The 27,236-nt window shown below is 38.0% G+C and overlaps 1 protein-coding gene across 1 annotated transcript; it reads left to right on the plus strand.

Annotated features, from left to right (window-relative positions):
• Window positions 1-21,099: 21,099 nt before the first annotated feature.
• LOC114822021 (COMPASS-like H3K4 histone methylase component WDR5A) lies at window positions 21,100-23,894 on the plus strand. The gene is made up of 2 exons (XM_029095894.2): window positions 21,100-21,955; window positions 22,915-23,894. The coding sequence occupies exons 1-2, from the start codon at window positions 21,287-21,289 to the stop codon at window positions 23,203-23,205; spliced, it is 960 nt and encodes a 319-aa protein (XP_028951727.1). The 5' UTR covers window positions 21,100-21,286; the 3' UTR covers window positions 23,206-23,894.
• The last annotated feature ends 3,342 nt before the right edge of the window (window positions 23,895-27,236 follow it).

The following is a 27,236-nucleotide window of genomic DNA, read 5'->3' on the forward strand; positions in this document are numbered from 1 at the left end:
GGTTAATTGCTTTATGACCCAAATAAGTTGTGGTTATTGCATGATGGCCCAAATTAGGTAGAGAACAAAATTGTTTTGTCTCTTTAAATGAGAATTGGATTTTCATTTTGTTTAGCTCCATTTAAATCAATTTTATGGATACAAAAACCAAATGAAAATGTTGCATTCAATTTAATTAGTTAAAGTGTTAATTAATTAAAGGGTGATTATGAACCTAAGCCTAATATAATTGAGCTATGTGATAGGCCGTTTCAAATTTGTTTGAACCATGGGAATGTGTAGATTAGATTTTGTATGTAATTTGATTTGATCAAATGTTGTAAAAGGGCTTAAGCTCTTCTTTACTTTAAAGTAATTTGTTATATGCAAATGTTGTAATGAGCATAAGCTCACCTTTACTTTGAAGTACTTCTTTCTTGCTTTATTTGATATGCATGAAAATGAAGTAGTTGGGTCCAACGCCCCTAAGACAACACGCCCTAATGTGATTAAACGCGTAACTAAAATCAATCACCATCCCTAGACCGAGTTTCAACACAAGGCTCGTGTTGAATCTAAACAAAGGTTCATAATCATCCTAAGGCCCTAAGGCAACTATATAGTCCATCAAATGAATGCAAAGGTTATGTTAGTAGTATCATATACTCTTGCTTTAAAAACCGTTTTATAAGCATAGTGGGAGTATTATATACAACTAAAAACAATCATATGGACCAATAGTTGTAATAGGACCAAAATAGTTTTAATAGAGATTAAAATGTATGTTTATATGTGATGAGACCTAAAACCCTCAACCAAACCATTATTAAGTTGATAAGCGTGAGAGTGCTTAGAACACTCTTTCGTAGGCCTTCCACCGTGGTGGGATCCAATCGTTTATGACTTGTACACCGGCTTCACCCTATCATGGGGGAGTACAAAGTGCATGCTTATACTCAGGAGGAATCCATAAACATATGATGAGGTTGATGTAGGCAACGAGGATGGCCAATATCATATCATTGTGAGGCTATTCTTGAACCCCTTCATGAACTAAGCATGGTGGGAATGACTTAACTAAGTGCAATGGAGCCAATATCATATCATTGTGAGGTGACATTCTCTAGAGGCCAAATAAGATGGGTACTTGCATTAGTTGCAAATGAGTAAGCGTACTCTCTCATTATTATTAATGTTAGCCAATATCATATCATTGTGAGGTGGGCTTGGTAATAGTGAGCCTCCCATAACCTACTAAGGGTTTCCTCCAAAACTCTCGAATTCCAATGAGGGATATGGAATTTGCCAAAAATAGTGGGTGGTGCTATTTGATTTAAAGACCCGGATCAAATGGCTTAAAATCAATCAACTTATATTCGTTATGTATTTGTTTACCAATATATTTGCAAACGCTATCCAACACTTGACAAAGAAAAGCCGAATGCTTTAGTTTCCGGACTTGGTAACACAATCCCAAAGATTGTCTTAAATGGATTGTATATGTACCTAAGTAGTCTCATCCTCACAATCTTCCTAATGATAATGTATCATTGGAAGAACATGTTAGAAAGGTCTATCATGAAGAGGACAACACAAACAACCAATGCTTAATCCTTTGTTAAATGAACAAAGGAACTTACGAAGATTAGCATAATGACAAGGACACTTTTAGTGTTATTAGTTCTTCACTTACAAATCGTTGTATGAAGAAATAATAGTTGCTTTGAACAACCCTTAGTCAATGCAAACACTAGTGCTTGTTTCTTTGTTAAATGAACAAAGAACTTGAGAAGAAAGCACAAAGGCATGGACACTTTATGTGCCATGATTCTCCACTTACAAATTGTTGTATGAAGAAATGAGAGTTGCATTGTACAACTCTTGAAGGTTTGTAATTATGTTTAGAACATAATGGTTGGTTGGCAAAAATAGTCCATTAACATGGACTTATGATGATTTTGAATCATTAAGTGTTGAAGTGATAAACCACTTAACGAGACGGAAACTAGGCAAGGACTTCACCTATGTGTCCCTATCCTAATGGTTCACTAAGTTTATTGTAAACTATGTATTGAACAATAAACACATGCTCTCCAAAATGTTTGATGTGTATAACACAATTGAAATAAGTTTCAAGAGAGATAGTGGGAGTTTAGGGACCATGACTATTGTAGTCAAAGGAGAAGTCAAATGAAGAAGATAAAATTAACTCCAAGGGAACAAACTTTCTTTATGAAAGGATGGACATTGGAAGGGGTATTTGCAAGAAATGTCTTGCAAGTGTCAAGAACACATCTTTTGAAGGTGTTGTAAATTGTTCTTGAAAAGTTCAAAACAGTTGGTTCTTCTACTTGAATGCTTGATTCCGTATTAGTAACTATGTTTTACAATCGTTGTAAAAGTGTGGCTAATAAGAAGTAGAAGATTAATGAGAGAAGAGAAAGTACTTCACATTCGAAACGTGAATCAAATGTAGATCTCTGCGAAAGCAGATGGTACTTACTTCCTCATATGAACTACCAAAGAAATTGGAAAAACATAGATTGTCTTTATATTCCAAATTTTAAGGAACTAAATTCCGTCACTATGTGAAATGGATAAATGTTTTGTTTGACAAAACAATGTTCTTTATTAATCAATGATTGGATTATGGTAATCTAATTAATTATCTCTATAGTAGAGATAATATGGTAGTGTTAACTGTTTAGAAAATAATGATGCTTAAAACCCAAAAGGTTGCAAGGTAGTGACTAATCCCAACTAAAGTTGTGATACCTCTAAAACATAAATTACGAGTTGGTCATAGATGGACGCTTTGGATCGTTAGATCCGGATCCAATACCTTCTTGTTAAAATTGTATAAAGGCGAAATGTTTGAATCTTTATTCTTTTGGAAAGAAGAAAGAATCACAAAGTTGTTGAGGTTAATTCACTTAGATGTTAGTGGCACTTGTCCACAACATAATACTACTCATGTTGGATGACATTCACCGAAGATCACTCTCGGTTGAACTATAGTTTATTTTGAATAAACACAAGTCCGAATACTTTGCAAAATGTTTCAAAGAATTCAAGTAATGTAAGTTGATGAGTAAGACGTCTAAAGTATTTACCTCCTTAGATTTGATCCAAGATAAGGTAACACTTTAGAACAGTTTCCTTGAAAGATATCAAGGAAATAAGCATCATAAGATAATGTATTTCTCCATTAGGAGAAGAACGAACTCGAATAAGATTTAGTTCGTTAGATGTTATCTATTACCCATATATAGGATATATACTTCTAAAACAATATGATTGTCAATGAGAAGATCTTCCAATATTTTCATGACTCCATAAGATGTAGTTGGAAAGAAAGACAAATCTTAAAACATGTTAAGATTTGGGGTTGTGTGCTAATAAGCAATATTTGTTAGATAACAATCTTGTGGGATATCCTTAAATTAACTTTTGGATATCGCTTCTATAAACCAACTAACAAATGTTGTTTTGTTGGGTAGTTCATTGTAATCTTACAATGTGATTTGCCTAAAAGCAAATGAACTAGAGATAGAACTCAAAGAATGGGTTCTTTGAGAGACAAGAAAGTAATCAACAAATATAACAACCTAGTTCCTATACCTCAAGCTCCAAGGTAGTCGATAAGGATTTATAAACCGTCTCAGTTGAATGGTTTTGAACTTTATGACTATGTCATAGAGTTACACCTCTTAATTTGAAAGAAATAAGAATGAAAATCCTTATGACTACATTGAGTGTATATATGATATATACTCAAGGAAATGGTAAAGTACCATTTGACTCGAAATAATGAAACCTTCATAGCTAATTGGTAGCTTAAGGTGACTACAATCAAAGAGAATGGTTGACTTTGAAGGAACCATCTTTGACGTAGTCTTAGTTTCAATTAATTCGAAGATTGCTAGCTACAACTAAATGGTGATTCAATGTTTGGACATAATTTGGGTTTTCGAAACCATTATTAAGATAGTCTTGATAATATATGTCTAAAACTATGAATCACAAGACATGTAAGTTGTAGAGATCCATCCATCATGGATCTTAGCAAGCTAGTGGGAGCTATAAGCGTCTTATGAGAGAAAGGTCAAATCGTTTGCTTTCTCATAAAGATGTAAATGAATCTTTTGTTTACTAGGTTTACAAAAGATTAGTGGGAGTTAATCATATTCCTAAATTTATATATATATATAAATATATATGTGATATATATGAATGTATATATGATATATTAATTTTGGAAATGAAAAGAATATTTCTTCGTTAAAGTTATGACTTTAAACATTCTATAAAGATAGAATGAATATGGGAGACATAGTCTATATACATGGGATGGAAATCTATACTGATAGATTTTAGGATATAATTTGATTATATCAATCCCTAATAATAGACAAAAGTTGCTAGGAAGTTTCTCATATGATGATAAACTTCAATTAGAAGGACGACTCTAGTGTGACTAGCAAGTTGCCCTTCTCAAAGGGAACGTGCCCCTTTGACTCCCAAAGAAATAATGCGTAAATAGAATCCTTTATGCATACGCACAAAGGTGATTTATGTATTTCATATTGTATGAAAAACATTGATATGAGTTGTACCTAGAACGGTACAAGACGATATCAGTGCAAGCCCAGGATCAGAACCATGGCAACTATCAAGTGAGTCCTTAAGTATTTAAGAAATACTAAAGGATAAATTCCTCAAAGATTGAGGAAGAATTAGAGTAACGTAATGGAAGCGTAAATGTATTAGATTATGAATCTAATCCATCATTGGATGTTTCTTCATTATGAATGAAGAGATAAACAGATATCTCTTTATTATGACTAAAGAGATATTTGGATGGAAACATTAAAGTAATGACTTTAGTGTGTTCCATTATGAATGCAAAATATATATTGCCATAAAGAAGCTTACAACAATGTTGTTTGGATGGGAAAGTTCATTTATGAACTCTCTATTCGGTTCCAACCAGAAAGTGTATGACACTAATGGGGCGATAGCTCAAGCCAGGGAATCAAGGTCTCATCAAGATCCGAACTCATATGAGAGACCGAACCACATGATTGAGAATCATGTATAATGGTGACGTCGTTATTCTCAAGGTTGCTTCTATGGATAACATATAAATATCCATTGTCTAGGCCTACTATTCAGCCATTTATGAAATGACTACAGAAAAGGTATCATCACTGATGACCAAGCTTATTGGCTCTAGTGCAAGTGGGAGATTGTTGGAAATGTGCCCTAAAACCAATCATGTGATGATACTTTACGGACATTTCACATGTTAAACTAATCTAGTTTAATATAAAGGGCATAGATTATTGTTTGAGCTGTCTCATATAAATGTTATATGCTTAAACGATAAAATCCAAGGAATATGTGATTGGGAGAATGTAATCTAATGAAGTTAGATTCATGAGACCATTCTTTCATAGACACATCCTAAATGTTCCTGATCATAGGATTGCCAATTGGGCATTGATAGTCCGTCAAGATCGGTACGTGCTATGTCTTCTCTCAGGGAGAGTGACTAGTCTCGAGTCATTGGTGTGTGTGACATCAAGACAAGTACGTAGGTGCTCAGTAGAGAATGAGTTCACTGAACGCGATCAACGAAGAGTTCTCATACTCATGTCACATGAGAACTCATGGTTGGGATAATGCAAAGTAGTCCTTTGACCTGATGCATCACAGTTGTCTTGTGGTTAAGTCCTTGATCTTTGATTATGTCAAAGTCACCCCATCGGGGTGTCCATGGCATCGTTGGGGTTAAGCCACTTAGCCATGGAGGCAAGTGAATGCGCAACAAGGGATCTCTAACCTTCAAACTGTTTGAGGGAGAATACTCTATGATATGATTTAGAATCTCTGGCCAGAGTATGAATGAGATTTAGAAAAGTCGTTCTAAATCACATTCAAGGTAATCATATAAGCACACGAATCACATTGGATAGTGGACATGAATAAATAAACTATCAAACCAAACAATGTGGTCAAGAGTATTGTATTAGAGAAAGACCGTATTGCATTTGTAATCCCAAACTGAATAGGTTTTCTCTACCTCTTCTGATTAGCTTGGGTAACCATGATATGCTGCAAGGTGTCACTCATGGTTTGTGGAAGCCCTAAACGTGTGTAATCACTAAAGGGAGAATTGAAAGTAAGTTTCAATTCACAATCGATATAAAATGGTTTTAATCGCCCACTGCCTCGCTAAAAGGAACCTAATGGATCGCACACCGTGTAAGGTGGAGATTGAAGAAACAATGGAGATGAGTAAGAATGATTAAATGGTTTAATCATTTATTTATGGCAAGTATTAATTAATATGTTAATTAATCAAACGAATAAGTTCGTTAAAGACCTCGGGATAGTTTTGGACATTAAGGCCCAATGGGCTTCGAACGTCAAGCCCATTGACTTAAGTTGTATGACAACTTAATGAATAATGATTCACAAAGGCCTAATTAGCCCAAAAATACCCTAGGGCCGGCCATGATGCTAAGGGTAGTGAACTTGGACTTATTTACAAGTTTGCCACTCAAATGAATAAAGGTATAAATATGACTTTATAGCCTAAAATTCATTAAGGGTTTGTTTTGGAGAAAATTGGAGAGAACATGTCTCTCCATTTCTCTCTAAAGAGGCCGGCCACCTTGGGGGTGCATATTGCAATCCCACTACTCCAAGGTCACTCATTTCTTATCCAATCTCTCCTTGGTGAAGAGACTTAGAGGTTCCCTATTTTGGGAACTTGGAGAAACCTATTCATCTATCCAAATCCATAGATTTAAGATGCAAGGAATGAAGGCCCTCTCTTTGGGTGATTAGCCTTTGCTTATGCAAAGAGGAATCTACAAAGGTATATTTCTCAACTCACTTTTATTTGAGTTGAGTCTTGGTTCACCAATCTACTAGGTTTTGAATTTCATGGTTAATGTTTTGTTTTTAAGTGCATGCAAGCATGATTCCGCCTTTAATTGTTAATTGCATGCTTATTGATGTTGCTTAAATGAACTTGTTTTCACAAAATTTTCCTTCATCCGTGGCAAGGCAGACTGGCAAAAATGCCCAACCTGTACTCACATCGAGAAAACACTCCCACCATGATTACTTGCTTAAAAATCGAAGAGGCACCGCTCCCCGAATCTCGAGAGCCAAACTCCCACCAGGATTGCTTTCTCAAAAATCGAAGAGGCACTGCCCTCCAAATCTCGAGAGCCAGACTCCCAACAGGATTACTTGCTCAAAAATTGAAAAGGCACATCTCTCCGAATCTCGAGAGCTATACTCCCAACAAGATTACTTGCTCAAAAAATCGAAGAGGCACCACTCTCCAAATCTTAAGAGCCTGACTCCCAACATGATTGCTTTCTCAAAAATCGAAGAGTCACTGTTCTTCGAATCTCGAGAGCCAGATCCCCGACAAGATTGCTTGTTCGAAAACCGAAGAGGCACCGCTCTCCGAACTTCGACAGCCAGATTTCCTTGGATAAAGCTTGTCTGCAATCTTCACACGCAACATCAGCTTTCCAGATACCACATACCACTTTTTCAAAGTGCTCTCACAAAGTTAAAACACGTGAATCTTGCAGCTCCCACTACATTGCTATGACCGATAAGGGTAAAGGAACAGCGTTACCACTTGCTGTTGGGATAATTCCTATATATGTCAACCTTCATCCTCCACAGCCAGGCAGACCTGCAAATAAAAAAAATGCTCAACTTTTCTTCACATCCGAGAGGGCACTCTCAGCAGAGTCTCTCGAAATACTCAGTTCTTTTTCCCCCCGATAATACATCTGCAAACAAGCCACACCAGAGCAAGAGTATCTCATATCATCAGGGTTAAAAGCAAGAGTATCCCATATCATGCTTTTTCCCTGTCTTTTCCTTCGGCCTTGTTCTTATCTGCAAGACAAGGAGAAAGAGAGCAATCAGTCAGCACTTGGAATCAAGCTTCCAGTCAGGAACTGACTGCCTGGAACCCCTTGCCTGACTACTTACCTGGCATTGCTCTCGAGTACTCATCTTCAACATCATATGCTTCTAGAGAAGGTACCACATCTGCCTGAGGAACAGATAGGGCAAGTGAGAAGGATACAAGGAAACATGTGGAGACAAGCGTAACAGTACACGTGCCGATACATCCACTACTTTGTCAACAGCAAAAGTATCCCATATCATCAGGGTCGAACATACTCTAGATTTGATGGACTTGTTTTGACCTTCAATTCTTGAGTCAGCCTTATACTCTGGAGGAAACCTGAAAACCCTCCAGCCCAGTTCAAAAATAAGACTGTGGAAAGTTACTTCTTCAAAAGCAAAAGTATCTCATATCATCTCTTCTCCATTTGCTTCTCCTTAGCCTTGTTGCTGTTTACGACACAAGGAGGAGGAGAACAATAAACCAGAAGCCGAAGTCGAACCTCTGATCTAAGTTACTTGTTTGAAAGTCTGATTGCTTACCTTATATGTTACCTCATTCAGCAAATCTCATAACTCGGCGACTTAGGGGACTCTTACTTATGAGACAGATAAGGCAAGTGAAAATGATACCACACTTCGGTACTTAGAAGTTTCGTGATTACTCAATGGCTTGGATCTTGCAAGTCCCCAACCGATGAGCTTCCCTCACTCGGGAACATAGAGGAGCACTTTTTGTACCATACTTGACCAATCTCGAAACTACTAAACACCGGTCAACATTATACCACCAAGGACCCACAAGAGTCTCCCTCCAACCAGGAAGGCAATCACAACACGACATATGTCAACATCAGAGGCCAATCATAACGCGACACATGTCGACATCAGAGGCCAATCATAGCACGACACGTGTCAATGTCAGAATGAAACTAGAAACTCTCTTCTATAAATAGTGATCATTCTCTCACAATATTTCCTAATGTCATTTGTACTAAATCATTCACTAATGCTCACTAAATGAGAGCTTGAACCTAAGTACTTGTGTAAACCCTTCACAATTAATGAGAACTCCTCTACTCCGTGGACGTAGCCAATGTGGGTGAATCACGTACATCTTGTGTTTGCTTCCCTGTCTCTATCCATTTACATACTTATCCACACTAGTGACTGGAGCAATCTAGCGAAGGTCATAAACTTAACACTTTCTATTGTACCAAAGTCCTCACTGATTTTGTGCATCAACAATATTTATTTGTTTGTATTATTTATTTGTTACCTACTTTGATTATAATTATTTCTTCTCCCCCATTGTGTAGCTAATTCAAGAACAAGCTTAGTATGGTGCCAAAACCAAAAGCAAAAAGAAATCATTCAACCGGTGGGAATGTTGGAATATTGTCAAAGATTGTCCTAAATTCAGAGTTGTGCCTGTCGGTCCAGAAGTTGTTATGAACAGTACCCCGCTATACTCTACACCTGATAATGGCTCATATGAAGATGATGCAAAAGAAGTGTCCGAAGCGCCTATCCCTGAACAAGCGTCAGGTTCGACCCGTTATCCAATTAGGCCTCAAGGTAAGAAGGCTTCAAAGAGAAAAGGAAGTGCTTCCAAGCATGATTATGCAAAGTACATGGAAGAACTTACTCGCCATTGTGAATTGACTTTGGCACGGGAAATGGCGAAATTTGCGGCTGATAAGGCTAGAGAGGAGGCAAAAGCTGCAGTTGTGGAGAGAGAGTTTCAAGCTAATCAGAGAGAAAGAGAGCTACTTAGGCAAGAAAGGGAACTAGTTAGAGAAGAAAGAATGGCTCAACGAGATTGTGAGATTATGAACACGCCTTAGAAGGGAAGTCTCCAAATTCTAAATATTTTTGGAAGTCGGAGAAAGAGGATGTGGTGCGTAGGAGGCGTGCAAGAGAAGCGAGAACAAGAGGAGATGGTCATAGCATCACAAATTGGTTAAGTGATGATGAATAGAGTACTTTTTGTAATCACCCATAGTTTTCCAATCACCTTGGGTTGTAATTTATTATTTATTTAATTGAGTATTTTATGTTGTTTCCAATTTATTGAATTTAGTACTTTATTTAAAGTGAGAGTAAATTTAATTAATATGGTAATATATTTATACTATAAGAGAATCTTTATTCAAATGACATGAACACACCAAATAAAAAACTCATGAAATGAGCACCAAATAAAACGTACCAAATAAAATTACATAAACACACCAAATAATAAAAACCTCACTAAAATAAAACACACCAAATAAAATTACATAAACACACCAAATAATAAAAACCTCACTAAATGAACTAAAATAAAACACATCAAATAAAATTACATAAACATACCAAATAAAAAAAACCTCACTAAATGAACTTAATTATCTTCAGCTTGTTTCAATGCCCACTGGTGCTCTATCAAGTCATTTTGCCTGGCATTGTGCATGTTTGGCCTTTGAAATGCAGTATATCGTTGAATGACCCTTTCATTGTAACGTCTATCCCTTTCTAATGGCTCATGTTGCACGGGCTCATCGGTGGCGTCATGAGCACAATATATACGTGTTCTTGAATTGTTATCGTGTTTGGCTCACATTCATCAACGGCTTCATAATCGTACTCATCTTCCACAATCATGTTGTGAAGAATGATGCACGTCATCATGATGGATCGAAGTGACTCTACATCAAACAATCTGGCAGCACCTCTGACGATCGCCCAACGAGCTTGAAGGATACCGAAACAACGCTCCACATCCTTCCTGCACCCCTCTTGACACCTTGCAAAGTGTTTTTCCTTTGCACTTTGCGGACGTGGCACTGTTTTGACAAGTGTTGACCACCTTTGGTAAATGCCGTCAGCTAGGTAGTATGGCCCGTCGTACATACGTCTGTTGACCTCATACGTGAATTTTGGTGCTTTTCCTTGCAGGACATCGTTGAACACTGGGGATTGGGCAAGGACGTTGAGGTCATTTTGAGCTCCCGGAACCCCGAAAAAGGCGTGCCAAATCCATGTATCAAAGTATGCCACCGCCTCCAAAATGATACTTTTTGCTCATTTTCTGTCTCCATAAGTGCCTTGCCATGCACTTGGACAGTTTTTCCACGTCCAATGCATATAATCAATGCTCCCAATCATCCCAGGAAAACCTCACATCTCGGCCTTCTTCAGAAGCCTTTCCAAGTCCATGTGAGTAGGTTTCCGGAGGTACTATGCGGTGTAGATAGATTCGATTACTCCACAAAACCTCATCAGGGACTCAAGAATGGTTGATTTCCCCATCCTCGCTATCTCATCCACTTGGTCTGCAGATGCTCCATACGCAAGCATCCGCAGCGTAGCAGTAATTTTTTGCTCGGGAATGAGACCCATAACACCACAAGCATCCTTCTTTTGCTGAAAGTAAGAATCATGGTTGCAAACAGTAATCATGATTTTGTTGAACAAATGTCATTCCATTCTAAAACGATGTCTGAAGTACGTATCAGGAACTGCACTATTATAGATAAAATAATCGTCCAACAGCTCATCACCTCGTTGTTGCCTGCTTCTATCAAGGTTTCTGGAACGGGTGGACTTGCATATTGATGCGATGAAAGTTAAGCCCTCAAATTAAACCCTCTTTTGACAATTGTAGTAAATGTATAAGTAGGGATCGTTCTGGACCGGGGATTAGGAGGGATTGCTAATCTAAACTAAACTGACTTACAAAAAGAAACTTAAAAACACTTAACTAGACTCTATAGACTCAAAACACTTAAAAACACAAACTAAAATAGATTCTAACTAATTAGACACACTAAAGTAAAAGGGGATTGGGTTTTGGACGAAAATAAAGTAAAACTAAACAGAAACTAGAACTAAACAGATTTGCATGAAATTGGTTGTTTTGGATGGATGATGGGCTAACTAGAAGGTCTTTCTCCACACATGACACACTTGCATACAAATCAATCTCCAATTGCTTTTCAACAAACTATGATGCTCAACACCCCAGATTAACTGTGATGCACAAATTAACCCTCAGATTTTCCTTTACTCATTGAATTGGATGAATGCATGCGACAACCCAAATCATTCTCTAAAAGTCCCCTATATGAATGCATAATAGAGATACAATTAAAGATCATTAAGTTCCATGAAAATCACAAGCGTTGATGAGGCAATTGTAACTCTGAATGCATGATACGTTTGCCAAGAATTCAATTAACGCGATTGTGACAAGCAACCTTCACTACTCATGAATATAAACTTGTAACGATTAGGTGAAACTTATTTATATCCTAGCATCAAATTCATGCATGAAAACTAAGTATGCATCCTTAATAAACATACACAAATCCGTTATGAATAAAATAGATAATTGAATTGCAATCACAATTGGAAGAAATCAATTCATATTGCAAATATATTCATGGTTTCGAATTCTCCTCTAGCCAAAAGAGGTTTAGTTCCTCATACTTGCAATTAAACAGAAACAATTGAAATTAAACATTGAAAACCAAAGTAGAATACACCTAGAATGCTCCAGCAATCCAAATTGAATGACTAGCACAACTCCAAGCAATCCTCCTTCCTTGCAAATATGCGGCACCAAGGTGTGAGTGGTGAATGGATGGTCTCTTGTGGTGGTGGATGGATATAGGTGAGTTATGGTGAAGGGTGGAGAGTTGTGTAGATGATGTGGTGTCTTTGGATGATGGCCCCTGGATTATGGTGAAGGGTGGATGTATTTATAGGCTAGGGAGAGGAGTGTATGGAGTTGTAATGAGTGGATGTAATGGGTGTAGTGGGTGAGTGTTGTGGTAATGAGTGGATGTAATGGGTGTAGTGGATGGATGTTTGGAGTTGTAGGTCAACACACTTGCACACACACATGTTGATTTCTAGCCTTCAAATCTTCAAAAACGTCCATCCTCATGTCTCCATGCTTGCACTATCCAATCTTGGCTCAAAAATGCTCAAAAATGCTCCAAAATGCACTTTCTTGCCAACTTTGTTATTATGACCTACAAACACACGAAAATAGCTTAAAATACATAGTTAACTAAGAAATAACAACACAAATGCACAAGAACAAGCTAACTAAGTCGCATAAATATGTTCCTATCAAATTCCCCCACACTTAGCTTTTGCTAGTCCTCGAGCAAAACAAAAGAAACAAAACGAAACAAAACAAACAAAACACAACCTAACCTTCCAACATTTGCGTTAGGGATTTTCAATGAAACATGACATGCCAAAGATCACCACTTACATAGATTTAAGCATTCCTTACCCTCGAGCATACTTAATCATAGTCACCATTCACTAGCTCACATTTAATCAATTAAAACAGCATTTTGAATATAGTAACATGCCTTAGAGAATTTCCTCAATTCCTTACTAGATACACTCTTATTTTCACACAAGAATTTCTAACTACACTCCCTATATTAGGAATATGTGAGAAGATTGATGTAAACATGAAAACTAGTACTCACATATGTTTTTCAACAAAGAAGCAATTTATGGAATTATTAATTCATGTATATATATGATCTCATGAATGGAATGCTACTACTTAGATGCGAGAACCAATGACACCATATGCTCATATCAATTTCAAACTCCACAAATTGAAACACACAACACTCAAGATTGAAGTCAAGGGTTGTAACAGGGCTTGGGGGTAATGGCTAACAAAGAAAGGATAGGAATAACAAACGTTCTTAAAGCGATAGCAAGCAAAGTAATGGAAAGGAATAACAAACGTTCTTAAAGCGATAGCAAGCAAAGTAATGGAATCAACACTTGAAATTTACTTTAGAATGCAAAAATCAACTTTTAAACACAAAGGGAAGATTCATGCAACACTTAGGGTCGAATTCAATGCTTTGGACCCTTTCTTCAACAAACAACACTTTAGAGCTCTTTCTCATAAATTTTTCAACTCTTTTCACAACTTTTCTTCTTTTCATTCTATTTTCCACGAATTTTTCTTTTTCTTTTCCTTTTCTACCCGTGCCTTATGAAGGACTTTGGCGCACAGACACACAAGAATCACTTCCCCCACACTTGTTTTTCTGCAAGAGTTCAACAAAAGGAATTCCTTCTAAATTATGCTTTACTATGCTTCAAGAACAAGGGTATGGATGGTCCTAATCTAGGCTAGGTGAGGATAGTGTGGGTAACAAAGAACATAGGCAACACAAGACTCAACGGGGTTAAACTTAAACACATAATGAACGGGATAGGCTTTTTGGCTCTTGGCTCACTAAACAACTTCATCTTGAATATGTGTTATGCAAATCAATAACATGCTTTAAATGAAATAAGCATGAGTTCTAGCATTTGGAACAAAATGATGAAACGCCTTCTAAGTAGCAACCAAGCAAAGAATAATGAGATCATGCAACGACTTTAGAAAACAAAAAAATTGCACAGATTAATAACTCTCCAAATAAACGTTTAGGCCCAAGTCTCTCAATGATGTAATGTTAGTTTGAGTTCCTTCTTTCAAGCATGTTACAAAAAAAACTGATTTTTCCTTTTATGATTGCATGTGAATTCTTAAATTATAACCACAACCAAGCATACATCAAAGAGTAAATCAAAATTTCATCCATGTTTATAACTCTCTTTAACAGTCATGTAATTAAAAACCAAATCCTCATCATTGTCTTGGAAGGTACCCTAAGACACAAATAAACACACAAAAACAACTATTCTTGGGTTTTTTTTCAAAACAATTTTTCAAATTTTTATGAGGTTTTCGAATTTTTATGTCAACACACACTAAAACACTCCAAAACAGCTTAAAACACTTAAAAACAGCAAGGAACAACACTAGAAGTAATGGGTGATAAACTTCTACGAATTTCATGCAAAACAACTTGGTTACCCCCTCACACTTAAATCAAACATTGACCTCAATGTTTCAAGCATATACTCACACAAAAACAAGCAAATAAACAAACAACGAATAAACATGACAAGTATGGCAAAGTAAAAAAAAAAAAACAGACAGAGTAGAGTTTAAGAACACAAATCTGGTTTTGGAGATAGATGATCTTGTTGACTTTCCACAGCTTTGATCTTAAACTAGTTTGGAATTCTGAGTGAGGAATATCAGAGTTCCTTGGTTTCAAATTAGACTCCTTCTGCTGGGTTGATTTGATTGTGCAGTCTGCATTCTTCTCTGCTTGTTTCTTTTGCACGGCGGGCAGGTACGAGGTAGAGGTGTTGGTCTGTTTCTTTCTTCAATCCTTCCAAGTGCCCACCTCTTGCTTTCTTTCTCCTTGTCCCTAGCTGAGGATGAATTAGCACATTGTCTCCACATGCTTCGAGGTATCATTTTCACTTCTCTTATCTGTTCCCCAGGTAGATGTGGTAGACGAAGAGGAAGCATAAGATGATAAAGATGAGTACTCGAGAGCAAGGCTAGGTAAGCAATCAGGAAGGGGTTCCAGGCACTCAGTTCCAGATCGGAAGATTGATACCAAGTGCTGGCTGATTGCTCTCTTTCTCCTTGTCCCAAAACAACGACAATGAGAAGGACAGGGAGAAAACATGATATGAGATACTCTTGCTTTCAACCTTCATGATATGAAATACTTTTTCTTTGGATGAGTTGTTTGCAGAGGTACTCCAAGGAATAAGGAACACTGAGTGACTCGAGAGGGTTTGTTGGAAAGGCATTCTCGGAGAAGAAGAAGGGTTATGTATGTCTGCCTTGCAATGGAGGGTGAAGGGTGACATTTATAGGAATTAATAACCGGTACTATTCTTTGACTCTTGTCAGCAATCGTTGGATGATTTAATATTGAACTTCACGTGCTTTCTACTTCACAAGAGATCTTCGACAGATTGCCGGTAATTTTCGCAAGGTTGAGTGTGCATGTGACAGGCGTTGACACGTCTGGAAAAGCAAGTGCCTCTTCGATATCTAGAATCGGCGCTTCGACAAACTGCCCGTGATTTCTACAAATCTGAGTCTGCATGTGACAGATGCTGACACATCTGGAAAAGCAGATGCCTCTCCGATTTCTGAGCTTGCCTCTTCGAGTTCTGAGCTCGCCTCTTCGATCTCTGAAATCCCGTCGAGTGCAGAGTTGCTTGTGACAAGTGCAGACAAATCTGGAAAAGAGGATTGGATGTGGTTTCTGAGCAAGCCCAGCTTTTGAGAAAGCTAGCGCCTCTTCGATTTTTGAGTTGGCCTCTTCGATTTCTGAGCTCGCCTCTTCGATCTCTGAAATCCCGTCGAGTACTGATTTTTATAGAGGTACGCAGGACGTTCAAAGCACACTTGAATTTCTGCCCGTAGAAACTCCCTTCTTGCACTTCTACGAACTTGACTTGTCCGACCTCTTCTTTCTTTAACACCTCTGAAAATGTTTGGCCCCTCCGACCGTCGTTTTGACTTGAACCTTGGTGAAGAGGCAGTCCCGCCTTCTCCAGACAACATATGGCGCCCATCCTTCATATCCCCTACTGGTCCCCTTACTGTTGGGGATTCGGTGATGAAGAATGATATGACAACTGCGGTGGTGGCCAAGAACCTTGTCACTCCCACAGATAACAGACTACTTGCCAAACGATCTGATGAGTTGGCTGTTAAGGATTCTCTGGCTCTCAGTGTGCAATGCGCAGGTTCCGTGTCGAATATGGCCCAACGCCTATTTGCCCAAACCCGTCAAGTTAAATCATTGGCGGCTGAAGTGATGAGTCTCAAGCATGAGATTAGAGGGCTTAAGCATGAGAATAAACAATTGCATAGGCTCGCACATAATTATGCTACAAACATGAAGAGGAAGATTGACCAGATGCAGGAATCTGATGGTCATATTTTACTTGATCATCAGAGGTTTGTGGGTTTGTTCCAATAGCATTTGCCTTCGTCTTCTGGGGCTATACCGCGTAATGAAGCTCTAAATGATCAACCTCCGATGCCTCCTCCTTCTGGGGCTCCGCTGACTGCTGAGGCTCCGCCGAATAATGAGACTTCTCCTAAGCAGCCTTTGTGAAGGCTCCCTCTTGTATTTATCTGCTTAATGTTCCTGTCCTTTTTATGAATGTAAAAATACCTTGCATAACTGTCAGTGTTTCAAAAATAAACCCACACAAAAAACAATTAAACAAGCAACAGATAAAAATGACAATCATGGCAAAATAAAACTACAGAAAAGGGAAGGTTTTTAGAATCGCAAAACTGATTGTGGAGCAATTCAAAAATCTTCCTTATTTGAATACATGGGTTGCCCTCCAAGAAGCGCTTGCTTTAACGTCTTCCAGCTGGACGATACCTCCTTCTAAACTTGGATAGGGCCCATAGCATGGAATTGATCCTTGAATGGACGGTGATACTTGACATGATCCGGCAATGGTTTAAATTCTAGTGTAGGTGCCTGAATCATCAAAATCAGCAAGTTAGTATATAATAAAATCGAAGTTGGAGAAGATGGCTTACTTGCTTGCTCCAACACAAACTCAATTACGAACACCACATCTTTGAAGGTTGCAAGGATATGGGACTTGGCTAGATTTGGTGTTTTGAGAGTTATGACTTGTCCTGTGTCATAAAATCCAACTTTTTTGGGAATTTTCGTTTCAAATGTATCTTCTTTGATGAATTCTAGACATTCCCCATCCACTTCTTGCTCTTGATTCTTTGGAAAGGTTTTAAAGATGTCTTTCTCACCCTCTTCTTCCTTGGATTGTATGATCCTGCAAGGAATAAGGACATTTGGTGAAACGGGGTCAGGACAAATTGAATTTAGGCTTATCTTGGTTGTAGTGGACGGCATAGAAGGCATATAGGGCTGTGGCAAGGGTGGTTCTTTCCTTGCCGTGGCCTTGTTACTCTCTTCTTCTTCGAGCATCAGCTGTTCATCCATGTTTTGGCTTGGTTTGGATGTCTTCGGTTCACCTTCAACCTCCATAGCACTTCCCAAAGTGATAGCATCATGGCTTTCAAAATCTTCCTTCAAATTTTCAACAGTTGAGTTGGAGAATTCACTTTGCTCTTGAATTTGTGCCGTGAACTCCATAATTTGCCCAAATTGCTTTTCCAATTCGCCTGTCTTCTTGGCTTGATTTGCACCTCTTTGTTTCGGTTTTTTACATCCTGGTTCAAAGAGGTGAGTAACTTATTAAACATATCATTATTCAAAGATGTACCTGAATTGAATTGGGTAGATTGTTGTGGTGGCTGTGATGGTTCATATGGCCAGTGATAGAACTCCTCTTCTTGCTGCCAATATCCATCTTGTTGGAATTATTGCGGTTCTCCACACATGTAATCTGAATAATCTCTCCAATCCGAATTGTAAGCGTTGGAAAACATGTTGTCCCCTGATTGGCTACGGCCTTGATAACCCCAAGCATCTTCATTCGCAGCGAATTGAGAACATTGATGAGTTGGATATCCTTGCCCATGGGACACACCATCTGTAGGGACACTTTGCATTGTGGTCCTTTCGGCATATTGTGACAATTGAGAAGTAAGTTTCGCCAATTGAGCTTGAATAGTAGCAAAATCCATGTCTTGCTTCTCTAGTACTTGAAATCAAGGAAACAAAACTAAATCAAATTTCATAAGTAAAAATAAGAGACACAAATAGAAACGAAGTCAGTAACTAAAACAAAAAACATGAAAATAAACAAAAAGAAATAACAAGGGATTAGCAAAATTGCGAATCCCCGGCAATGGCGCCAAAATTTGATGCGATTAAAGTTAAGCACTCAAATTAAACCCTCTTTTGACAATTGTAGTATATATATAAGTAGGGATCGTTCTGGACCGGGGATTAGGAGGGATTGCTAATCTAAACTAAACTGACTTACAAAAAGAAACTTAAAAACACTTAACTAGACTCTATAGACTCAAAACACTTAAAAACACAAACTAAAATATATTCTAACTAATTAGACACACTAAAGTAAAAGGGGATTGGGTTTTGGACGAAAATAAAGTAAAACTAATAAGAAACTGAAACTAAACAGATTTGCATGAAATTGGTTGTTTTGGATGGATGATGGGCTAGCTAGAAGGTCTTTCTCCACACATGACACACTTGCATACAAATCAATCTCCAATTGCTTTTCAACAAACTATGATGCTCAACACCCCAGATTAACCGTGATGCACAAATTAACCCTCAGATTTTCCTTTACTCATTGAATTGGATGAATGCATGCGACAACCCAAATCATTCTCTAAAAGTCCCCTATATGAATGCATAATAGAGATACAATTAAAGATCATTAAGTTCCATGAAAATCATAAGCGTTGACGAGGCAATTGTAACTCTGAATGCATGATACGTTTGCCAAGAATTCAATTAACGCGATTGTGACAAGCAACCTTCACTACTCATGAATATAAACTTGTAACGATTAGGTGAAACTTATTTATATCCTAGCATCAAATTCATGCATGAAAACTAAGTATGCATCCTTAATAAACATACACAAATCCGTTATGAATAAAATAGATAATTGAATTGCAATCACAATTGGAAGAAATCAATTCATATTGCAAATATATTCATGGTTTCGAATTCTCCTCTAGCCAAAAGAGGTTTAGTTCCTCATACTTACAATTAAACAGAAACAATTGAAATTAAACATTGAAAACCAAAGTAGAATACACCTAGAATGCTCCAGCAATCCAAATTGAATGACTAGCACAACTCCAAGCAATCCTCCTTCCTTGCAAATATGCGGCACCAAGGTGTGAGTGGTGAATGGATGGTCTCTTGTGGTGGTGGATGGATATAGGTGAGTTATGGTGAAGGGTGGAGAGTTGTGTAGATGATGTGGTGTCTTTGGATGATGGCCCCTGGATTATGGTGAAGGGTGGATGTATTTATAGGCTAGGGAGAGGAGTGTATGGAGTTGTAATGAGTGGATGTAATGGGTGTAGTGGGTGAGTGTTGTGGTAATGAGTGGATGTAATGGGTGTAGTGGGTGGATGTTTGGTAATGAGTGGATGTAATGGGTGTAGTGGATGGATGTTTGGTAATGAGTGGATGTAATGAGTGTAGTGGATGGATGTTTGGAGTTGTAGGTCAACACACTTGCACACACACATGTTGATTTCTAGCCTTCAAATCTTCAAAAACGTCCATCCTCATGTCTCCATGCTTGCACTATCCAATCTTGGCTAAAAAATGCTCCAAAATGCACTTTCTTGCCAACTTTGTTATTATGACCTACAAACACACGAAAATAGCTTAAAATACATAATTAACTAAGAAATAACAACACAAATGCACAAGAACAAGCTAACTAAGTCGCATAAATATGTTCCTATCACATATCTGACCCACAGCTTGGATGACTCGACGAGAATGTGAGTCTCTGGCCATTCTTGCTTCGTCATCTCTCCTTCTCCACTCCTCATCCTCTTTCTTCTCATTTTGGGCTATATGGAGATTGAACATTCCTTCAGATTGGTTAAACAATTCTTCCTCTTCTTGATCGATTTCCCACATCATGCTTGAAGAAGAAGACATTGTAAGTAGAAACTATGAATAATGATACAGATTTTGATTTGGTGAAGAAGGAAGCAGAAACTTTGAATAATGATAGAGATATTGAGAAAATTGGTGTGAGATTTAACAGGATGGATGATGGATTATATAGAGGATTCTGAAATGATTAGGTTGTAGATAGTGCCACGTGGCATGCCGTCATTCGTTAAAAATCTCATCGAAATCTATCCTAAAAAATTCTGAAAAGATAACAACACGTGGCACCACGACATTGGATAAAAATCTTATCGAAATCCATCACCAATAATTATCTTTTCGGATAATGACACGTGGCGCAACGAGAATGATTTAAAATCTGATCGAAAGCTATCCTCAAATATTCTGAAAAGATAACGACACGTGGCACGATGACATTGGATAAAAATCTTATCGAAATCTATGATCAATAATAGTTGTTTTGGGTAAATGACATGTGGCGCAACAAGAACGATTTAAAATATCTTATTCGAAATTACAAATAAATTTATTTAGTATTATTTTGTGTAAAAAAAAAAAATATTTTATTGCCTATTACCAGAACTATTCAAGTGCAAAGGCGGAGATACAAAAAGCAGTTAATGTTTATTAGGTAGTTACTGTTCAAATGATGGATTGAATAGTGGATTGGCTGGTAAGGGTCCAAGGTGGAGTAGCTCTTGTATACGTGTTTATTTGGAGATGCTGTTATCCATCCGGACTCATTTTCCAACGATCCAAATGAGTGCTTGAGCTATTCTCACTCAGAGTCACAGTCCCTCCCTCCGAAAATCCTAAAACCCCGGAAAACCCAAACCCCCCAAAATCAGCAACCTAAACCTAATCAATCGCCTATGTCGAAGGAACCATCCACGACCTTCAAACCCTACACCCTCTGCGAAACCTTAACGGGCCACAAGAGCGCCATCTCCGGTGTCAAATTCTCCTCCGACGGCCGCCTCCTCGGTTCCGCTTCCGCCGACAAGACCATCCGCACCTACTCCCTTTCCTTCCCCGATGACTCCTCCACTCCCACCATCTCCGCCGCCCAGACCTTCGAAGGCCACTCCCAGGGCGTCTCCGATCTCGCCTTCTCGGCCGACTCTCGCTTAATGGTCTCCGCCTCCGACGACAAGACCCTCCGCCTCTGGGACGTCGCCACCGGCCAAACCATCAAGACCCTCCATGGCCACACCAACTACGTCTTCTGCGCCAACTTCAACCCTCAGTCCAATATGATCGTCTCCGGTTCCTTCGACGAAACGGTGCGTATTTGGGATGTCAAGACCGGGAAATGCTTGAAGGTTTTGCCGGCTCACTCCGACCCTGTCACCGCCGTTGATTTCAATCGGGATGGCTCGGTTATCGTTTCGAGCAGCTACGATGGGTTGTGCAGGACCTGGGATGCCTCCACTGGCCACTGCACCAAGACATTGATTGACGATGAGAATCCTCCGGTTTCGTTTGTTAAGTTTGCGCCTAATGGAAAGTACATTCTTGTTGGCACCTTGGATGACACTCTGGTAATCCCAATCCCCATTTCTTCTTGTTTTTCGTAATTTATGATTATCGTTTTTAATTTGAATGGCTTTGTTTGAATTCGCTATCGATGCTCACTTCAACTTATAAGATTAAGAGCTTCAAAATTCATGATGGTGGAGGCTAAATACTGATTAGAACTCTGTTAATTGGGTGGTGGAAAGTAGACGTTAGGAGGGGACTCATGACAAAATATTAATTCCGTCGTACTTGTTCTTACTCAAGTTTCAACCTTTTCGTATGATGTTATTTATTTATTGGTGAAATGCCTGATAATTGGTTCTGAAACATCTGAACTAGTTGTTTAGGCCAGGTTTATCTGTTGATGCCACATTTGACACATTGCTTTCAGCATCTGACAGATCGGACTTTACTGCTTTTTGCGTGCTTTTTTGAACAATGCAGCTTGAACTAGATTGTAGGTTCAATAAATTTTCCTTGGAAAACTGAGTTAGGGCATATGGGTATTTCCTGTGGTAAATTGGTAATGCTCCCTCTTTTTTGACATGCTTCGCCACATTTCTAATACTTTTTGGTTTTCTGCCCATTTCCTTTTGCAATTTTTGGTATGTTCCCTGTGCATGATTTGAAGACAAACAAGTGGGTTTATCCTTTGGCTATGATGTTATGTGCATGAAAGTACAATAGGGAGAACAATTGACTATGTTAAAACAATTTGATAAGCTGGAACGGTTATTATTACATGCACATTCACCAACCTTTTTACTTTTTAGAGAGGGAGGAAGGGGGTGGCTAATATTCTTGTCTCATGTCATCTCTTTCTTCTCCACCCTTCCGGGCCTTCCCTCTCTCCTACATCTTCATTTTCTTTTATGAAACAAAAAAATAAAGAAGAAGACCGTGAGCAACTGAGCACTATATTCATTTTCCGGAAGTAATTATTGCATACAGCTGATCTGGAATTTCTATCTTGTGTCTGCAGAGGCTCTGGAACTTTTCAACTGGGAAATGTTTAAAGACTTACACCGGTCACAAGAGCTCGAGATTCTGCATTTCTTCCGCATTTTCTGTGACAAATGGGATATACATTGTAAGTGGTTCTGAAGATAATTGTTTGTACTTGTGGGAATTGCAAAGCAGGAAGGTAGTTCAGAAATTGGAAGGTCACACTGACACTGTTATATCAGTATCATGTCACCCAACTAAGAACATAATTGCTTCTGGTGCACTTGGCAATGACAAGACGGTGAAGATCTGGACTCAGGAGAACTGATTCATTTCTGTTGTTGTAAATGATTGCATCTGTGGCACAGAGGTTTTGACTTGAGGAGGGAGACTGATTTGTTGCATTACAAAGTTTGTCTGCTTCCCCATGTTGCTCGACTCTTACATTCTTAACCTTTTTTAGTAGTTATCTCATTGTATTTTAGAACTTTGCTTCTTAGGTATCAGTTTAAGGTCAATTCTCTTAATTATAATTTAGGCATGTCTTGTAGTTGGGTTGTTGTCTGGAGGACAAAAAGCCTTGTAACTGAAAATGACTCTCCTTCAATGCAGTCAGTGATGTTTCAAAATTGTTCATGTATGGTTTATTAGGGCTGGGAGAAATTGTGAAGCAGAGTATATACTCGCTGTGGTAAACAGAGGTCAAAGTTTGGTCCAGACTCCAGTTGTGAGATGTGCAGGGTGTGCTGAATCTGAAAACCGTTGTGGTCTGCTTGGTGCTCGTGGACAGACAGAGATGTGTGGTATGAAAGTACATGTTGGTTTCTCAATGCAGGTTTGTGAGCTTTTCTCCGAACTCTGAAAATGCCTCCGTCATCTTTAATGGTCTAATTTATATGTTCTTTAGTGTTGCATGTTAGCGCATGTTAAATATTGTACAGTAGTTCTCGGTTAATAGATGTCTGTTTGAATGCTATGTGGTGAACAACATTGAATCGATTGATTAGCTTGATGCAAGTCCTGAATGTCTTGAGCAGCATCAACATGGTTCCTTCCGATTCGTTGATCTTCATTTTTGTCATGATAATGGTGGAAGATTTAACGCATTGTCACCGACAGGGTTTCTGCTATAGTTCTGCATTGTCTCTATAATCATGCAGGGTCCAAGGACCTGAGGGATATAGTAATGTCTTTAAAATGCGATCCTTTCTGTTGATCTTCTAACTCACCGGCCATTTTGTTTTTTCCAACACTTTTTTTTGTGTTTTCGTTGACATTTCTTTCTTAACGGAGCTCTGTACCAGAAGCCAAAATGGAAAAGTGCAGAAAGGAAGTGGGTTAAGTAAGCATATTGTTCAGCTACTTGTTCCCAAAAACATCAACAGATTAAACTATGTGAATTTATGAAACGATCCTCCGAACGTGCCTATGCATCTTCAGTATATGGGTGATACACACATACAAGGACAAGGTGGTCCCAAAGATCCTCTGGAGGCCCGAAACACCTATGGAGGGACGTTCTTTAGGGACCCTCCAAATGTTTCGACGGAGGGTCCGACCTACGTCTAGGGTTATGTATGGGTTACGTCCAACACTTTGTTTATTTTGTTAGACGATATATAGTTGGTCTAATCAAAATTCTGGTGCATGATGCATCCATGGAGGAGACGTGAGGTTACATAAGCTTTTCCGCAAGGAAGAAGACCTCGTTGTTTCTTACTTCATTTTACTAATATTAAATGGAATGGACCGCTTCACATAACATGACCCTCACCCAATATGGGCTAGCATTCCAAATGGACTCAAAAGTGATAAAGCCCAAGAAGTTGACCTTTTACTTAGATAAGCTAAAGCTATTAGAGAAAATTTCTTAAGTATTGTAAGAAAATCCTGTTTTATTTTCTTTCTCCATAAAGTATAGTAAAAGCTTTATGGCCTGTCTAAAAAGGACATTTAGGTAGACTTTGCAATAGGTAATGTTGTTTTTACCATGATTTATATATAAAGAGTGTTATTTTTTATTCTCTCGATGTTCTTTTTGTCCAATTTTTTTTTTAACCTTTTACGTTACAACTCTCGATGTCAAAATTCTTAATCAGCCAATGGATACACACATGCAATTGGGAAGGATACATTCATTGAATTCATGGCACGCTGACACTGAGCTTTTGCACATGCATTTGGGAGATTAATGAATCATGACACACTATGTATTTGATTTGTTGTTCATGCTTATTTTTATATATTGATTCTTCTGTCAATTTGATTTTTATACATTGATTCTTATGTCATTTGATTTTATTGATTGATGATACTTAATGGATCAGTATGCTTACTGCCATGAAATTGTGCACAAAGATTCTTAAATTATGCCATAAAGTTTGCTCCCTTGTGCTTTTGTTTTTGGATTCAATAGAAAAAGGGAAATTTGAAACATGTGACTAAATAAGAGCTAGTTGGCACTAGTACTACGTTTTAATGTTTATTTTTAATTTTTTATTTTTATTTTTTATATTTTTAAGCTTATAAGTGAGAGATTTTAGCTCGAAACCACAATACTATCGAATAAAAAAATATTAAGAGTTGGTTTGTAACTCTGCTACAATATTGTTTTGCGGAGCTTTCAAGTGTAAGTCTTAAGTAACTATAGAGTGACTAATTATTGTTCAGTATATATTTTCTTACTTACAGTTATAGTCATATAGCTCAATTTCATATAGGAAAGTGATTTCTGTGCATTTTTTAAATCTTGTATTGCGTAAATCACATTAGAATTAAGTTAAAAATAAACAGAGTATTCGAGAAGTAGAAAAACGAGTGTGCATAAATTGCTTCACATTGCAAATATATGTATTAGGTTTGTGATAATGCGAGACAGTTACTTATTATACCAACTGAGAGTTGTATACATATCAAACTGCAATACATCTTAGAAAGAATAACTACTCATCTCAAAAACTCATTTGTAGAGAAAAAGAATGACTACAATTTTAAATGAGTAGAAATGACTACTTATTCACAGTGAAGAATGAATGTTATTTATATGGGAAACTAGATTCTTGATTTATAAATGTGAACCCTTTCCCATTAATTAGCAGTTTCGAATCATAAAAGCTAGCTAATACATTTCCTAATTTCAAATGCATGATTTCAACGGATAATTATTTTCAACGGATAGATTTTTTGTTTTGTTTTGTTTTGCTATTCTTTTTTTCTTCACATATAAACTAAGGATAATGCTAGGGACATTAAATTTGTGAACAAGACTTTGTGAGTTAAATAACATGAAAGTTGATGATTGGATTATTTGACACATCCCGATCCTAGAATCAAGGCGTGCTGGCCGTCACGTGAGTGTGACGTAGCCAAAAGTGCGACACGGAAGCAAGATATAACAGAAATATGAAGGAATTTAAACCAACCACTAGCAGCATAACCTACTAGCATACAAGAGAGAGTTATAAAGTAAAACACATGAATTCAGAGCGTAGGTATAAGTGCAGTCAAGTAGGACCATAATTAAAGTACAACACCCGCAGGTGAGACCTACATGCAGAACGTCTGTCAGAATGCCGAAAAAGACCTCGTGAGCCACCAACTGCTAACTAGAACCTGGAGGGGCGCAAAACAAAGATGAGTGGGTCAGTAAAACCAAAGATTTTCCAAACCATTTCATTTAAAACATTTCTAACCCCTCACCGTAAAACCTGTATACTTTCCCAGAAAAATAGTATATAAACATATATATATACATAAATCATCAAAACTCAGCTTACCATCTATCAACATAACATCTCAGAAAGAATATGCCATGCCATGCCAAAATATAATATGAATGCATTAATATAACTCAGGTGAAATAATAAATCAACCGGAGACCCTGCAGTGGTCCTGTACGGCTGATTCTATAGCTCAATATCCCATCCAGCCGGAGTCACCAACTGTGACCTGTACGGCCGTGCCAGAGTCACCAACTGTGACCTGTACGGCACTACACTGCACATAAGTCGGAACTACCTATAGTAGTCTGTACGACTAAGATGGTGAAATAATACGCTCTAGTGCTTCTCTCATCAATCATCTGTGCACATAATCTAAAGTCACCCACCAGTCGGAACCCCTCTAATGGTCTGTACGACTGGCATGTCGGAACCACCTCTAGTGGTCTGTACGACATCCACCTACTTGGATCCAAGGCGAGCGTGCGGTGTGGTGAATACTATAAGCACTAATACCAAAGGTGCAGTTTATGAGCTCACAACATAATCACATCATCATTCATTCATATAAACTATATAAACTCACCTGATACTCACCTATGCGTCCACGGCACCAATTCACACATATATATGCATCAAT

This window comes from Malus domestica, chromosome 16, assembly GCF_042453785.1.
Source record: "Malus domestica chromosome 16, GDT2T_hap1".
In the NCBI taxonomy this organism is placed as follows: Eukaryota; Viridiplantae; Streptophyta; class Magnoliopsida; order Rosales; family Rosaceae; genus Malus; species Malus domestica.

What these genes read in the sequence shown, in the direction of transcription:
- LOC114822021 (XM_029095894.2), top strand. Translation starts at nt 21,287, where the DNA reads ATGTCGAAGGAACCATCCACGACCTTCAAACCCTACACCCTCTGCGAA. An exon ending in GCACCTTGGATGACACTCTG is followed by an intron (nt 21,956 to 22,914) that starts GTAATCCCAATC and finishes TTGTGTCTGCAG; the next exon opens with AGGCTCTGGAACTTTTCAAC.